At 37.0% G+C, this 18604-nt stretch overlaps 1 protein-coding gene across 1 annotated transcript; it reads left to right on the forward strand.

The window, feature by feature from the left end:
• Window positions 1-583: 583 nt before the first annotated feature.
• On the forward strand, window positions 584-18581 carry LOC123533312 (tRNA (adenine(58)-N(1))-methyltransferase catalytic subunit TRMT61A-like). The gene is made up of 4 exons (XM_045314959.2): window positions 584-955; window positions 6608-6730; window positions 8369-8512; window positions 15807-18581. The coding sequence occupies exons 1-4, from the start codon at window positions 631-633 to the stop codon at window positions 16328-16330; spliced, it is 1116 nt and encodes a 371-aa protein (XP_045170894.2). The 5' UTR covers window positions 584-630; the 3' UTR covers window positions 16331-18581.
• The last annotated feature ends 23 nt before the right edge of the window (window positions 18582-18604 follow it).

Here is an 18604-nt window from a genome sequence, read left to right on the forward strand (position 1 = left end):
CCGGCATTGTATTTTAATGACTAAAATGCTATTTAGGTTATAGAAAAACATGCTCTGTGGATCAACGAATGTTTTAAAGGATAGTTGTGGAGTCATTAAGATAAGATTAGATAAGATTTATTTTGAGTCGGCAAGAGAATTACAAGTTACATAAGCTCTGATGCTCTAACATAGTTTGTGTTTTAAGAAAGTTTAGGCCGTTAGAAAAAAACATCACTTTTTACAAATAAAAAACATGGACGTTCTGCGACTGCTGACCCGATCAATGTCTTATCAGTTCTAAAAATGGAAAATATTTCGGATTTGTATACAAACACGATCTCTCCTATCACTCAAATCAGATTTGAAATGACCTGATTAGCATCTTTTTCATAGAGTAATTCAATAATCATTAATCGAAGGGCAAATAAAAGTTACAGATTTACATATTATGGTAAAAAAGTATTTAAGTTTAAGAATTAAACATATAAACACAATTATATAAGCTTTATCATTAGACTTGTCATTTCTTATGATAAATGGCTATGGAAATATCAATATAGCAGTGCCAGACCAATTTCCGTGGGACTCAGAACGGATTTTATACATTCCTCAATTTTGTCAACTTCCGGTGCAATAACAACGTGCGAAATGAGTTTTGCAAAATACAAAGATAAAATAGAAAATGGAGACACTGTCATGTTGTATCTTGGGTTCGATAATATGCATACAATTGTTGTGAAGAAAAATGACACTTTTCAAACTCGATATGGTGCTCTTAGACACGCTGATTTGATAGGGGTGCGATACGGTAGTAAGGTCCAATGTAAGAAAGGCTACGTATATGTTCTTTACCCCACAGCAGAGTTCTGGACCACTAATTTACCACACAGGACACAGATATTGTATTCAACAGACATCAGTTTAATAACACTGCAGCTTGACCTTAAGCCTGGCTCAGTTGTGGTAGAATCAGGTATTGACCATATGTCATTATTGATAAATCCCGTTTTCCGGTAAATAGGGTCAGGGGGGCTGGCGAGATTAACCGATATAAAGACCGTGTACAATATTAGCGATTATTTTTGCCAGAAGATAAGGATTTAGGAAAGTTCTTACTTTCCCACAATGGAAATAATATTCTACGACCTCGGCAACATTTTGTTATCAAAAATAATCTGTTAACCTTGAAAAATGCGAATAATTTCACACCTTCGGTATCGAGCCACAGAAGCGGCAATGTAGAATAAACGATAAAATTTCAAAAATAAAGTAAACTTTGAGGATATTTTTGCTACATCCACAGGAGCCTGAAATTCTGTCCAAAAGCAACGAAAAGTCTGTATATGAAAAAAGACCCCCCTTCTATATAATAAAAAACTACAGGAATGAAACGCATTCACACCCCACCCACCACGAGAAAACAAGAAAATTTCAAAGTAAGCAGTGCGAGTGTTCTCGGATGGCGTAATTATCTAAAGGCAACTAAAATATATGCGGGACTGTGCTTACTGGTTGCTTCACCGTATCAACTAACATGAAATCAACGATTTCAACAACATTTCGTTCATCGTCCAAACCATTGCGTGACGTCACACCTTCATGTGTATTTCTGCGCCGGAGTTAATAATGTTTTTGTGTAAATGCCAGTATCCGCAGGGCTTGAGCTAAGGAGCGACTTGAGCGAAATAGTCGCTTTGTAGCTCCCCACTTCGCTCTAATCTAACATCAAAGCGAAATTCAAGTCGCCCGATTTTTTTATCCACACACCTCCAGTTATCCGCTATCCGCCTGTTGACACTTGACTGGAATACACGAAAGCTTAATTTAAGCTCCGCCTACTTCAGATTACGGAGAAGTGCAAAGGTGACACTTGTTTTGTAAACTGACTGTTGATAAACAAAGCAGTAGGGATTTATGTTACATAAGCTTACACATTCTTTTTTGACCTTAGAAAGTATCTTACCGCGACCAGCTCGAGAAATTTCCTCAAATCCACTTAATTTTACTCCTATTTTTCAAATCCCAAACTTTAGAAACATATAATATTATCACTGACACTTTCTGTGAATAAAATAACGTAACTGAAATTTATGCAAATTTTTGACTCCTGCCATCAGAAACTGGTTTAAACCTGTTTGACAACTGTTTCTTTTAATGTGTGCCGACACCAGCATATCAAAGAAGACATGTATTCTGTGTGATGTCATAGTGATGTCACTGCTACTGACGTATTTAATTCATACTGTACACTTGTTATTTAAAGTGCAGCACTGGGAGCTTGATTTATTTTTTGCTGATATGGAATTAACTTTTTTAAAAATTGTTTTCATATTTAAAGGGTTTTCTTGGTTTGGGCAATCATTGCAAGAGTGAAAAAAAACTTGAATTTGCAAAGCACATTAGATTCAGAAGGTTTAAAATGATAAGAAAACAAAATCACTGACATTTTCAGTGAATTTGTTATTTACTTTAAATTAATAAACAAAGACAGGAAATAATAAAAATAGTAACTTATATAAAGCATAATTAGTTCCTTTTTCAACTTGCATGTCATGGTGCTAAAATCTTTCCCATTTTCCCTAAAATCTCGCCACTTCTCCCTAAAATCTCTCCACTTCTCCCTAATCTTAGCTGAGGGAGAAGTGACTTCTCCCTAAAATCTTAGCCTAGCTTAAGCCCTGATCCGGTCCGATCCGTACACAATTTAGAACTGAACAGTACAGCATCGTGTATACAATGTCATTTGTCATTTACAACACAATTAATATTTGATATCAGAAAAACTCATTCCGTATCACTAAGCATAGCTGAGCAGCCATGATATTCTTTTTTCTGTTATGTGCTGCTTCCGTCAATGGTTGAGTTACTTCCCCTTTTTTGTCAATGCTAGAGTTAGTTCCCATAATGGGTTTTTTCCAACATGATATGCCTAATTCTTTTATTATTTAATGGTTAAAGAAATTCAAAGATATAATATTTATTGAAAGAAATATTAATAATAGAACATAACATATACAGATATTTTTTACCTGGTTCTTGAAATTATTTTGTATTCTCTCCGGCGCAGAAATATACATGAAGATGTGACGTCACGCAATGGTTTGGACGATGAACGAAATGTTGTTGAAATCGTTGATTTCGTGTTAGTTGATATGGTGAAGCAACCAGTAAGCACAGTCCCGCATATATTTTAGTTGCCTTTAGATAATTACGCCATCCGAGAACACTCGCACTGCTTACTTTGAAATTTTCTTGTTTTCTCGTGGTGGGTGGGGTGTGAATGCGTTTCATTCCTGTAGTTTTTTAGCTCATCTGATTTTTTGAAAAAAAATGATGAGTTATTGTCATCACTTGAGCGGTTGTCGGCGTCGGCGTCGGCGTCGGCGTCTGCGTCGGCGTTGCTGTTAAGTTTTATTTTAGGTCAGCTTTTTTCCTAAAACATATCAAAGCTATGCTTGAAACTTGGAGATACTTGCACCATCATAACCCTGACCTTGTATAGCAAGAAACATTAACTCCATACTTGACTTTTTGCAAGATTATGGCCCTTTGTACTTAGAAATATCAGATTTTTGGTTAAGTTTTATTGTTTAGGTCAACTTGTTTTCCTACTAATCAAAGCTAATTGCTTTGAAAACTTGGAATACTTGTCACCTCATAAGCAGACCCTGTTACATCAAGAAACATAACTCCATCTTGCTTTTTGCAAGATTTATTGCCCCTTTTGGACTTAGAAATCGTTATCTTGGTAAGTTTTAGTTGTATAGGTCAGCTTTTATCCTAAACTATCAAAAGCTAGTTGCTTTAAAACTTGCAACACTTGTTCACCATCATAATTTGACCCTGTATAGCAAGAAACATAACTCCGTCCTGCTTTTTGCAAGATTTATGGCCCCTTTTGGACTTAGAAAATATCAGATTTCTTGGTTAAGTTTTATGTTTAGGTCAACTTTTTCTCTTAAACTATCAAAGCTATTGCTTTGAAACTTGCAACACTTGTTCACCATCATAAGCTGACCTGTACAGCAAGCAACATAACTCCATCCTGCTTTTTGCAATACTTATTGCCCCTTTTGGACTTAGAAAATCATTTTCTTGGTTGAGTATTATGTTTAAGTCAACTTTTCTCATAAACTATCAAAGCTATTGCTTTAAAACTTGCAACAGTTTTTCACCATCATAAGTGGACACTGTACATCAAGAAACATAACTCTATCCTGCTTTTTGCAAGAATGATGGCCCTTTTTAGACTTAGAAAATCATGGGTAGGACAATATTTCTATTACACAAAAAAAATCAGATGAGCGTCAGCACCCGCAAGGCGGTGCTCTTGTTATTATATAGAAGGGGGGTCTTTTTTCATATACAGACTTTTCGTTGCTTTTGGACAGAATTTCAGGCTCCTGTGCTACATCTTAATTACAACAATGTTTAATGATAATCTGCAATACTTTTTTATTCATTTTCTTTGTTTAAAACTTGAAAATGGATAATCTAAACACTACCGCCATGTAGCGTAATGGCCGATACCACCCTCACCGTAAAACCGGGAACGGGCGTTTATTAGTGGTTAATACCGGAAAACGGGATTTTATCCATAATGTCGATATCGAGAATGCCCTTGCAGTTAGAACCTGGAGCATAATTTTGCTGGTTATATTGTAGGCAGTGGCCGGGGTCCGGACCTCTAGACAACCCGTACAGTGTTCCCAGAAACCCCCAAATGGGGGTTTTTCACCCCCAGAATGGTACTTCGCACTCCCGGTCTTGGAGACAGTTGTTATATATCTCTTAGTGAGGGGGTGCAAAAGTGCAATAAAAACTAAGTTTTCACTCCAAATTTTAAATGCCAGTGGGAACACTGCCGTACAGGGCAGGCTAGAGGTACGGTAATCAATATGAATATTAAGAATTGTATCACAAAGAGCAGACTTTATTTTATCTTAAAAAACGGGAGATGATTTCAAAAGTTTGTTCTCGTATTTTTCTAGTTGTTTTAAAAATGGTAAGTCACAGGATATCAGGGAATAGAAGTATTTTTAATTCTTTAATCCCAGGATAATATGATCGCAAATTTGACAAATGAATAATGGTAATTTGTACGCCATAATCGGAAGCTTTTATCGTTTTTCTTGTTTTTCCCGGGACTAATGAGTTGAAATAATGAACTTATTTTTTGCTTTAGTATTTAAGACATGGATTTTGCTCATGGATTGTTGAATTCATTTTACTGCTTGAGTAATAAATAACGGTAACTACAGGAAATTGCTGTTAAAATTTCATATTTAATATGCATCGAACTGGAAAAACAACGAAAAAATATGAAAACAATTTTTTGAAATCATCTCCCATTTTAGGATAGTACTAGGACTGGTCAGTCTGGTGTCAGTATAATGTGACTGGGTGGATATCATGTCAAGGTCTACATTATTCCAGTGAGGTAGCACTACAAAGTGAGATTATGCTCACTGCTACAGCTAAAAATCATATGTGACTAAAACAATTATCAAAAAAGATGCTTAAGGTCAGAGACCACCAATTCAAAAAAGTACAGGGAACTTACTGGGAATGAGGTGTTTATACCTGGGAATAAGGTAACGTCTGTGCGTTCTGATTGGTCAGTCATGTAAACAAACCCAGGAAGTGATAATTTTTTCAAAATTGATACTTTTTCACTGCATTTACAGTATTTTATTATACATTTTGACAAAATTTGCTACATTTTATGTGTATTGAAAAAAAGTTTTATCAAACGAATTTCTCCTGCCATGTCAATGATGTAAACAGGGGGTCATCTCATTCACACGAAAATTACTTAAATAAAGTATCACTATTCATATGTTTTTGGTCCGATATTTTGGTAGAACTAAGATAGTTCTTGAAAAACTTGTAATTAGATATACATGTACATAGGCCGTACACGCCATAATGTTACAATGTAAGTCTATGGGAAAACAATTGGTGGTCTCTAACCTTAAGTTAATCTGAACACACACACACACTATTTAATTTGGAAGTCAATGTTAAGTCTAATGCAAGTTTGCAGTTAAAATTACAATATTGATGAACTACAGTGGGATATTAACCGTAAACGCTACGATTGGTTGAAGTTTGACAGGCAAGCAGATGGAGTTAACCATGGATTTATTGATAATTATATCTACTATATTACGCTGTATGTGCATAAAATTTGACAACACTAAGTAAACAGATTACAACAGTCTGAAAAACTCGGCACCCGGATTTCACCTGGAGGCAATAATTAGGCGAGGTGTAGGATAATCCTTTGTGTCACTGAAAAAAAATCTCGGCACGATCTTTGTTTGTTGTTGCCAGAAACTTTAGCCAATTGATCAAAATAGCACCAGATTTTGTAAATCCATTGGCAACTGACAGCGTGACCACAGCAGTTTCAACCTGAGACTTTTTCCTTTACACAGGTGATTTATTGAATCATTTGACAGTGGTTTGTAACATTTTCATTTGAGGCTGTTTTAAATATGAATTACTGTGTTGTTATAATTTGTGTAAAACACTTTGTGATAACTTTGTTGCAGTTTGTTCAAGAGCTAAATTTTCAGAAATAAACTGTACAAGTGTGTTCAACTTGACTATTCTGTTACAGGTACTGGCAGTGGGTCACTGTCCCACGCAATCATCAGAACTATAGCTCCTACTGGACATCTTCACACATTCGAGTTCCATGACCAAAGGGCAAAAGTTGCTGAAGAAGAATTTAAACAACATGGTAATAATTATTAAACATGTATATCATATTAAAGGCAGCACTTTAAAATGTAGCAGTTGTGATGCTTAAAATGACTTAATAGTTGAAACTTGTTTCCATTCTTAAGGTATGTTTTTAGCGTGACTTTTTGAAGAGTGGTTCTAGCTGTTTACTTGCCAGAGCTTGGTTAAGGTTTTGCATGCAAGCTCATTCTGTAGTTACTGTAGCCGTTGCAAGCAGTGGATTGAAACAATACATAAAGCTGCCTAATTACAATTCTACTGAAATAATAAAGTTCTAAATGAACTCTTGGTTGAATTAAAATGAATTATTGCTCTTTTTTACTTAGAAAATTCGGTTTTTTATGCAACTAACTATCAAGCTGTATTGCAGTAGCAGCTATATGCATTGGATTGAAATTTCACACTTCTCAGAAATTAAGTCAGAAATAACTAAGTTAGATAACTCTTGAATCATGGCCCTCTTTTGACTTAGAAAACGCATACATACTAACACCTACATAATGCAAGTAAATCTGACAATTGCAACTTATGGTATTTACAAGTATATGGAACAATTGATAGTTTATACAGGTATATCTGACAATGTGTTGTATTTACAGGTATGAAGGTAATGTATTGTATTTACAGGTATATCTAAAACAATGTGTTGTATTTACAGGTATGATGATATTGTATTGTATTTACAGATATATCTAATACAATGTGTTGTATTTACAGATATGTATGATGGTATTGTATTTACAGGTATATGTAATACAATGTGTTGTATTTACAGGTATGATGGTATTGTATTTACAGGTATATCTAATACAATGTGTTGTATTTACAAGTATGATGGTATTGTATTTACAGGTATATCTAATACAATGTGATGTATTTACAGGTATGATGGTATTGTATTACAGATATATCTAATACAATGTGTTGTATTTACAGGTATGATGGTATTGTATTTACAGGTATTTCTTGCACATCGGACTGGCGTTTCTGGTGATTTTACCCGTGCCGGCAAAACCCATCTGGCACCCCCCATGCCAGATGGCTCTCGTGCTGTTAATGTCAACTAGTGGTTCATGCACTGATAATATATTGTTTACGTAAAATACGAAAAAAGCAGGTACCGTGATAGTTTCTCCGTTCCTTATAGTATATTTCTCGATTCAAAATACGTTAGTTTACCGTAAGAACATAAGGTTACGCTACAAACGATAAAACTAAAGTGGAACTTTGTTATTGTGCGTAACGCAAAACATCATGACGTCACTTCTGCTTACGGACGTTAATTTCCCGCGCTTTGTGTTCATTCTCTACTATAAGAAAGAGTGTTACGTAAATATTTCAACCTATTAGTTGTAAAATACGGTATGCAAGAAAAATAAGCTGCCAAAATGAAATGCTAGCATGTATACGATATGCAAGAAAAAATATCAGTCGTGTTTACGAATCGGATAGAAATATCCGTCCCTCGGCCACCTGCGCATGGGCGGTAATTCGGCAAGCCTCTTTACCGCCCAGTGCGCAGATGCCCTTGGGACGGATATTTCTATCTGATTCGTAAACACATGACAGATATTATTAATCTAATACAATGTGTTGTATTTACAGGTATATCTGATACAATGTGTTTTATTTACAGGTATATCTGACAATGTGACTGTGACACATAGAGATGTTTGCCAGGACGGATTCCAGTTGGACCATGTAGCTGATGCTGTATTTTTAGATCTACCAAAACCATGGGAAGCCATCAAAAGTGCCAAACAATCCCTAAAACTGGAAGGTTAGGATTATTTCACAAGCAGCTATTGTCTTCATCTTCTGTATATTAGACAATAAACACATTGTCTTATTTTTCAAAGTCAAACAACCAATGATGTTAAAAATCTGAAAATATAACTAGTTGCAAGGCTTAAATAGAATTGCAAAATCCTGTTTGTAAAGTGATACAATTTGAGCCTTACATGGCTTGAAAGCTATATTTAATATAGTCAGCAAGTACAGAAGCAAACTAATTATCAGTTTTAACTAATGAGCCGTGCCATGAGAAAACCTACATAGTGCGCTGCGACCAGCATGGATCCAGACCAGCCTGCACATCTGCACAGTCTGGTCAGGATCCATGCTGTTCGCTAACAGTTTCTCTAATTGCAATAGGCTTTGAAAGTGAACAGCATGGATCCTGGCCAGGATGTGCAGGCTGGTCTGGATCCATGCCAGTCGCAAACACACAAGGTTGGTTTTCTCATGGTGCGGCACAAATGTTTTTAAATTTATATAATATGTTCATTCATTACAAGATGGTGGGAAGAATTTAAGAAGTTTGACCTTTCATATCTATCAACTTCTTTTTAGCTCACCTGTCACATAGTGACAAGGTGAGCTTTTGTGATCACCCTTCGTCCGTCGTCAGTCCGTCCGTCCGTCAACAATTTCTTGTCTGCATGATAGTGGTTTCATTTATGATTTTATTTTAACCAAACTTGCTCACAACTTGTATCACCATAAGATCACGGTTCCTTTCTTGAACTGGCCAGATCCCATTATGGGTTCCAGAGTTATGGCCCCTGAAAGGGCCAAAATTAGCTATTTTGACCTTGTCTGCACAATAGCAGCTTTATTTATGATTTGAATTTTACCAAACTGGCACACAACTTGTATCACCATCAGATCTTGGTTCCTTTCTTGAAGTGGCCAGATTCCATTATGGGTTCCAGAGTTTTGGCCCCTGAAAGGGCCAGAATTAGCTATTTTGACCTTGTCTGCACAATAGCAGCTTCATTCATGATTTGATTTTAACCAAACTTACACACAACTTGTATCACCGTAAGATCTCGATTCCTTTATTGAACTGGCGAGATTCCTGTATGGGTTTCAGAGTTATGGCCCCTGAAAGGACCAGAATTAGCTATTTTGACCTTGTCTGCACAATAGCAGCTTCATTTATAATTTGAATTTAATCAAACTTGCACAAAACTTGTGTCACCATAAGATCTCGGTTCCTTTCTTGAACCGGCCAGATCCCTTAATGGGTTCCAGAGTTATGGCCCCTGAAAGGGCCAAAATTAGCTATTTTGACCTTGTCTGCACAATGGCAGCTTCATTTATGATTTGATTTTAACCAAACTTGCACACAACTTGTATCACCATAAGATCTTGCTTCCTTTCTTCAACTGGCCAGATTCCTTCTTGGGTTCCAGAATTATGGCCCCTTAAAGGTCCAAAATTGGCTATTTTGGCTTTTGCAGCCATATAGAGACTTCATTTATGGTTTTATTTGATACAAACTTCCAAAACATCTTCAGCAACAATAAATCTTGGATTCCATGACAAATCAGATCCAATCATATGTTCCAGAGTTATTTTATATCTGATTACCTCCACTGATTGTAATCCAAATGGATTTATATCAGTAAGTACTTACAGGACTTATTTGAAATTTCATTATTGTTATTAGTTGGACTGAGACAATCAGGGTAGATAACTATGGACTGATTTAATGTCAAATTACCTCTCTTTATTTCAAATTTAAATTGTTATATCTCCATAACTTATGTAGATAATGATCTGAAATTTCATTTATGTCAACAGATTTATTTGGCAGATCCTTCTTTTGTCCACTTACAATATTTATTTTTATGCCCCCGAAGGGCGAAGGGAGGCATATTAGTTTTCAACTGTCCATCCCGTTCGTTTGTTAGTTAGTTCGTTCGTCACAACGTAAACTTTTTGCATGAAGGCACTTTACTCGCAAACCACTGCACCCAGGACCTTCAAACTTCACATGCTGACAGTACTTATTGAGTATATCACCCCTACTGACTTTGGGGTCACCAGGTCAAAGGTCAAGGTCACAGGGGCCAACGTTAACTTTTTGCATGAAGGTCTTTTACTTATGAACCACTGCACCCAGGACCTTCAAACTTCACATGCTGATAGTACTTATTGAGTACACCACCCCTACTGACTTTGGGGTCACCGGGTCAAAGGTCAAGGTCACAGGGGCCAATGTTAACTTTTTGCATGAAGGCACTTTACTCGCGAACCACTGCACCCAGGACCATCAAATTTCACATGCTTATAGTACCTATTGAGTACACCACCCCTACTGACTTTGGGGTTACCAGGTCAAAGGTCAAGGTCACAAGGGCCAACGTTAACTTTTTGCCTGAAGGCACTTTACTCGCAAACCACTTCACCCATGACCTTCAAACTTCACAGGCTGATAGTACTTATGAGTACACCACTCCTACTGACTTTGGGGTCACCAGGTCAAAGGTCAAGGTCACAGGGGCTAACGTTAACTTTTTGCTTGAAGGCACTTTACATGCAAACCACTTCACCCAGGACCTTCAAACTTCACATGCTGATAGTACTTATTGAGTACACCACCCCTACTGACTTTGGGGTCACCAGGTCAAAGGTCAAGGTGCTGCGGGGGCATTTGTCACCATTAGTGACAGCTCTTGTTTTTAATTACTTCCCTTTTACGTTACTATAAATAGCTTATTTTAGTAACTTTTTTATTATTGGCCGTAGGGAAAACACGAGACCAGTTTTCTGTGGTACAACATGGATGGTACCTCCAATTTTTAGGTGTATTTTAACATATCTGTACCTTGTAAGATTTTTATGCCCCCGAAGGGAGGCATATAGTTTTTGAACCGTCTGTCAGTCTGTCGGTCTGTCCGCAATTTTCGTGTCCGGTCCATATCTTTGTCATCGATGGATGGATTTTCAAATAATTTGGCATGAATGTGTACCACAGTAAGACGACGTGTCGCGCGCAAGACCCAGGTCCGTAGCTCAAAGGTCAAGGTCACACTTAGACATTAAAGGAGAGTGCATTGATGGGCTTGTCCGGTCCATATCTTTGTCATCGATGGATGGATTTTCAAATAACTTGGCATGAATGTTTACCACAGTAAGACGACGTGTCGCGCGCAAGACCCAGGTCCGTAGCTCAAAGGTCAAGGTCACACTTAGACATTAAAGGATAGTGCATTGATGGGCGTGTCCGGTCCATATTTTGTCAACCATGGATGGATTTTCAAATAACTTGGCATGAATGTGTACCACAGTAAGACGACGTGTCGCGCGCAAGACCCAGGTCCGTAGCTCAAAGGTCAAGGTCACACTTAGACGTTAAAGGTCATTTTTCATGATAGTGCATTGATGGGCGTGTCCGGTCCATATCTTTGTCATTCATACATGGATTTTAAAATAACTACGCAGGAATGTGTGGCACAGTAAGACGACGTGTCGCGCGCAAGACCCAGCTCCGTAGGTCAGAGGTCCTAAACTCTAACATCGGCCATAACTACTCATTCAAAGTGCCATCGGGGGCATATGTCATCCTATGGAGACAGCTCTTTTTTTTCTTTTTTATTTGATTCCTTCCCTTTGTTGTTCCTGTCCTTTGGACTTAGATATTTTTTCTGAGGACCTTCTTGTCCTCAAGTGCAATGATAACAGGTGAGCGATATTGGGCCATCATGGCCCTCTTGTTATGTGTTCTAGTTATGTGTGTTTATTTATCATCAATGAAAATACTTAAATCAACTGTGAAAGTTAAAATTTTAAGAGTTTATGCCACTTTTTAGCTCGACTATTCGAAGAATAAGTAGAGCTATCCTACTCACCACGGCGTCGGCGTCGGCGTCACACCTTGGTTAAGTTTTTCGTACCAGTCCACATTTTGACAAAGTCTTTTGAGATAAAGCTTTGAAACTTTCAACACTTGTTTACCATCATCATGGCCAGTTATAGGCAAAAGCACATAACTCCATCAAGGATTTTGGCTGAATTATGGCCCCTTTTGACTTAAAAATCGTGGTTAAGTTTTTCGTACCAGTTCTTATTTTGACAAAGTCTTTTAAGATAAAGCTTTGAAACTTTCAACACTTGTTTACCATCACCATGGCCAGTTATAGGCAAGAGTACATAACTCCATCAAGGATTTTGGCTGAATTATGGCCCTTTTGACTTAAAAATCATGGTTAAGTTTTTCGTACCAGTTCATATTTTGACAAAGTCTTTTAAGATAAAGCTTTGAAACTTTCAATACTTGTTTACCATCATCATGGCCAGTTATAGGCAAGAGCACATAACTCCATCAGGGATTTTGGCTGAATTATGGCCCCTTTCGACTAAGAAATCATGGTTAAGTTTTTCGTACCAGTTCATATTTTGACAAAGTCTTTTAAGATAAAGCTTTGAAACTTTCAACACTTGTTTACCATCACCATGGCCAGTTATAGGCAGGAGTACATAACTCCATCAAGGATTTTGGCTGAATTATGGCCCCTTTTGACTTAGAAATCTTGGTTAAGTTTTTCGTACCAGTTCATATTTTTTGTAAAGTGTTTGACATATGGCTTTGAAACTTTTATCACTTGTTTAGTATAATAGTCTCTATCTGTAGGAAAGAGAAAATAACTCTGTCATCTATTTTGGCTGAATTATGGCCCTTTTTGGACTTTGAAATTGGTTCTGTTTTCATACAAGTCCATGTTTTGTCAAAACTATTTGATATATGGCTTTTAAACTTTGAACACTTGTTTATCATTATGATTTCCATCTGTAGGCAAGAGTACATAACTATTTTGACCGAATTTAATATGGCCCTTTTTTGACTTTGAAATTGCCTCATATCTTGCCATTTAGTGCAAGACTTATCGAAATCAAAGTAATATAGGAACATTGTTTGTCTAATCTATTTATTTCTTTTGTCTGAATATCCGTGGAAATATTTTGACCCCATTCTTCAATCAATTCTTCGAATAGTCAAGCGCGCTGTCATCAGACAGCTCTTGTTATATTACTTGATGGCGCGTGTACATCCGTCATAATTAGTGTCCGGAGCATAGCTTTATAACGATTAAAGATATTGTCATTAAACTTGGCATATAGGTAGATGGCAATAAGACGATGCACAGAGCGCTTGAACGGGCCTTTTAGGCCAAAGATCAAGGTCACAAATTGAGCTCAAAGGTCAAAATTTTCCATCGTATATTGTGTCTGGAGCACAGCTAAATAACCATGCAAGGTATTGACTTCAAACTTGGCATGTAGGTAGGTGGTGATGAGACACTCTGCAGAGTACATGAACTGGGTCCATATGACAAAAGGTCAAGGTCACAAATTGAGCTCAAAGGTCAAACATATTTTGTGTCTGGAGCATAACTTATTAACCAATCAAGTTATCGTACCCCCCGACAACAAAGTTGTAAGGGGGGGTATACTGGTTTCAGGTTGTCTGTCTGTCCGTCTGTCTGTCCGTAGACGCAATCTTGTGCGCACCATCTCTCCTTATCCCCTTGACACAATTTAATGAAACTTCACACAAGTGATCAGTACCAACAGTAGTTGTGCATGGGGCATGTTAGGTTCTTTTAAAAAAAAAATTTGCAGAGTTATGGGACTTTGTTTTTTTTGTTACTATACTATATACATAGACAAAATCTTGTGCGCACCATCTCTCCTCATCCCCTTGACACAATTTAATGAAACTTCACACAAGTGATCAGTACCAACAGTAGTTGTGCATGGGGCATGTTAGGTTCTTTTAGAAAAAAAATTTGCAGAGTTATGGGACTTTGTTTTTTTGTTACTATACTATATACATAGACACAATCTTGTGCGCACCATCTCTCCTCATCCCCTTGACACAATTTAATGAAACTTCACACAAGTGATCAGTACCAACAGTAGTTGTGCATGGGGCATGTTAGGTTCTTTTAGAAAAAAAATTTGCAGAGTTATGGGACTTTGTTTTTTTGTTACTATACTATATACATAGACACAATCTTGTGCGCACCATCTCTCCTCATCTCCTTGACACAATTTAATGAAACTTTACACAAGTGATCAGTAACAACAGTAGTTGTGCATGGGGCATGTTAGGTTCTTTCAGAAAAACATTTTGCAGAGTTATGGGACTTTGTTTTTTTTGTTACTATACTATGAACATAGACACAATCTTGTGCGCACCATCTCTCCTCATCCCCTTGACATAATTTAATGAAACTTAACACAAGTGATCAGTTACAACAGTAGTTGTGGGACTTTGTTTCTTGTTAACATACTATGTACATACAGTCTGCATATGCAATCTTGTGCGTGCCTAATCTACCAAACCCTTGCACACAATTTAATGAAACTTCACACAAGTGATCAGTAACAACCCTAGTTGTGCATGGTGCATGTTACATTCTTTTAGATAAATATTCTGCATAGTTATGGGACTTTGTTTTTTGTTACTATACTGTTTACATACAGTCTATATATATACAGTCCACATAATTATGCAATCTTGTGTGCGTCAAATTGCAATGTACTGTGTCAGTGCATGCGGGGGGTACATTCATCACCTTTAGTGATAGCTCTAGTTGACTTCAGACTTGGGATGTAGGTAGGTGGTGATGAGACAATGTGCAGAGTGCATGAACTAGGGTGTTAGGTCAAAGGTCAATGTCACAGCAAGGTGAAATCTGCCATATTTCATGTCCACAGCATAACTTAAAAACTATTGAAGGTATTGACTTGAAACTTAAAATTTAGGCAGGTATTGATGCAGACCGCAGCAATTTACATTGCAAGTCCCCACTGTATTTTGTCACTGTATTTGCATGAATTAAAATGATTTTATTATTTTGTCTCCCACACCACTTTTACTCCTGTCTGTGTGTCCGTACATCCATCTGTCACAAATCTTGTTCGCACTTTAAGTTGAACAGTTCTCATCCGATCTTCACCAAACTTGAATAAAAAGTGTTTACCAGTAAGTCCTCAGCCAAGTTCAGTAGCTAGCCAAATCGGTTCAGGCACTTCGGAATTATGGCCCTTGAATTACTGATCCGAACAACTCACCCAAACCACTTTGAATCACTAAACCAACACTTACTGAACCAAGTGGTCCTTTGAATTACTGAACCAAAACCTACTCCTGAAGTGTACTTTTCAGAACAAAAACTTACTCCTGTAATGTACTTTTTTTTACTATTCAGATGATTAGGCAGTTGTGGGAGACATGCGCTTTTCTCAAAAGCAGCTCTAGTTTTGAATTGTGTTTTCAGGTGGAAGACTGTGTTCATTTTCTCCATGTATAGAGCAAGTACAGAGGACATGTGAAACACTGACACAGCATGGTTTTGTGGAATTGAAAACATTTGAATGTCTGCTCAGAAATCATGATGTTAGAACAATAAATCTGCCCAAAGCAGATCTAGGACCAAAGGAACCTCCAACTGAAAATATTCAAACTGAATTAGGTGATGATACTGAAGTAGAAGCAGCAGCTGAAACAGAAAGTGTTGAAAGTAAAGATAAGGTACTAGAAAAAGGCAGTAATATTGAAGCTGATACAGAAGTTAAGAGTGCGGATATTGAAGAAACAAAGAAAAAGAGAGCAGTGGACAATGATACTAAACATGGAACAACAAAGAAGCAAAAGAAAGAGAGAATAGATAATACGAGACATAATTTTGATTTGATAGGGTATAAAGATGAGCAGAGTTTTTTCTTTAAGACTGCAGCACCGCCAGTACAGATGCCTGGTCATACTGGCTTTCTCACTTTTGCTACACTATATCCATCTTGATGTTTCTAGGTATTTACTTAGGTTAACTATCTATATATATTTTTAGCTCACCTGTCACAAAGTGACAAGGTGAGCTTTTGTGATCGCGCGGTGTCCGTCGTCCGTCCGTGCGTCAGTCCGTGCGTGCGTCCGTAAACTTTTGCTTGTGACCACTCTAGAGGTCACCTTTTTCATGGGATCTTTATGAAAGTTGGTCAGAATGTTTATCTTGATGATATATAGGTCAAGTTCGAAACTGGGTCACGTGCCATCAAAAACTAGGTCAGTAGGTCTAAAAATAGAAAAACCTTGTGACCTCTCTAGAGGCCATATATTTCACAAGATCTTCATGAAAATTGGTCAGAATGTTCATCTTGATGATATCTAGGTCAAGTTCGAAACTGGGTCACGTGCCATCAAAAACTAGGTCAGTAGGTCTAAAAAATAGAAAAACCTTGTGACCTCTCTAGAGGCCATATTTTCACAAGATCTTCATGAAAATTGGTCAGAACGTTCACCTTGATGATATCTAGGTCAAGTTCGAAACTGGGTCACGTGCCTTCAAAAACTAGGTCAGTAGGTCAAATAATAGAAAAACCTTGTGACCTCTCTAGAGGCCATATTTTTCATGGGATCTGTATGAAAATTGGTCTGAATGTTCATCTTGATGATATCTAGGTCAAGTTCGAAACTAGGTCACGTGCGGTCAAAAACTAGGTCAGTAGGTCTAAAAATAGAAAAACTTTGTGACCTCTCTAGAGGCCATATATTTCATGAGATCTTCATGAAAATTTGTCAGAGTGTTCAGCTTGATGATATCTAGGTCAAGTTCGAAAGTGGGTCACGTGCCTTCAAAAACTAGGTCAGTAGGTCAAATAATAGAAAAACCGTGTGACCTCTCTAGAGGCCATATTTTTCATGGGATCTGTATGAAAGTTGGTCTGAATATTCATCTTGATGATATCTAGGTCAAGTTCGAAAGTGGGTCACGTGCCTTCAAAAACTAGGTCAGTAGGTCAAATAATAGAAAAACATTGTGACCTCTCTAAAGGCCATATTTTTCATGTGATCTGTATGAAAATTGGTCTGAATGTTCATCTTGATGATATCTAGGTCAAGTTCGAAACTGGGTCAACTGCGGTCAAAAACTAGGTCAGTAGTTCTAAAAATAGAAAAACCTTGTGACTTCTCCAGAGGCCATACTTGTGAATGGATCTTCATGAAAATTGGTCAGAATGTTCACCTTGATGATATCTAGGTTAAGTTAAAATTGGAACTGGGTCATGTACCTTAAAAAACTAGGTCAGTAGGTCAAATAATAAAAAAAACCTTGCTACCTCTCTAGAGGCCATACTTTTCATGGGATCTGTATGAAAGTTGGTCTGAATGTTCATCTTGATGATATCTAGGTCAAGTTTGAAACTGGGTCACATGCGGTAAAAAACTAGGTCAGTAGGCCTAAAATTATTAAAATCTTTCGACCTCTCTAGAGGCCATATTTTTCAATGGATCTTCATGAAAATTGATCTGAATGTTCACCTTGATGATATCTAGGTCAGTTTCGAAACCGGGTCACGTGCGGTCAAAAACTAGGCCAGTAGGTATAAAAATAGAAAAACCTTGTGACCTCTCTAGAGGCCATATTTTTCATGAGATCTTCATGAAAATTAGTGAGAATGTACACCTTGATGATATCTAGGTCAAGTTCAAAACAGGGTCACGTACCTTCGAAAACTAGGTCAATAGGTCAAATAATAGAAAAACCTTGTTACCTCTCTAGAGACCATATTTTTCAATGGATCTTCATGAAAATTGGTCAGAATTTTTATCTTGATAATACCTAGGTCAAGTTCAAAACTAGGTCACTATGTCAAATAATAGAAAAAACGACGTCATACTCAAAACTGGGTCATGTGGGAAGAGGTGAGCGATTCAGGACCATCATGGTCCTCTTGTTTTATTATCATTATTTTTTTTTTTTTTTTTGCTTTTTACTTTTTTTTACGTAATAGCAATTTACAATGAACTTCATTTAAAGAAAGTTGATGTGCCATGTGTTTAGGTATCAGTTATAATTGAAATTTATGTTCTGGTTTGGATGAAAGTTCAGGATTTTGAGTATGTATTAAAAAAACGCCTAATATTAGCACTGAACAAAATTATTCAAAAAAATAAATTGATGAATTTGTTGACAACCCAGTAGTGTTCCATGAATTCATTACATATATATTTATTTAAATTTTCAGTGAATAAAATGCAGTTCAGACTTTCACTCAAGAGTTTTGTTAATATTAA

The sequence above is a fragment of the Mercenaria mercenaria genome, chromosome 1 (assembly GCF_021730395.1).
Source record: "Mercenaria mercenaria strain notata chromosome 1, MADL_Memer_1, whole genome shotgun sequence".
In the NCBI taxonomy this organism is placed as follows: domain Eukaryota; kingdom Metazoa; phylum Mollusca; class Bivalvia; order Venerida; family Veneridae; genus Mercenaria; species Mercenaria mercenaria.

Excerpts from the sequence above, each read along its gene's own strand:
- LOC123533312 (XM_045314959.2), top strand. The coding sequence starts at position 631 with ATGAGTTTTGCAAAATACAAAGATAAAATAGAAAATGGAGACACTGTC. Across the intron at positions 956-6,607 it reads CTCAGTTGTGGTAGAATCAG|GTACTGGCAGTGGGTCACTG; the intron begins GTATTGACCATA and ends ATTCTGTTACAG. Across the intron at positions 8,513-15,806 it reads ACAATCCCTAAAACTGGAAG|GTGGAAGACTGTGTTCATTT; the intron begins GTTAGGATTATT and ends TTGTGTTTTCAG.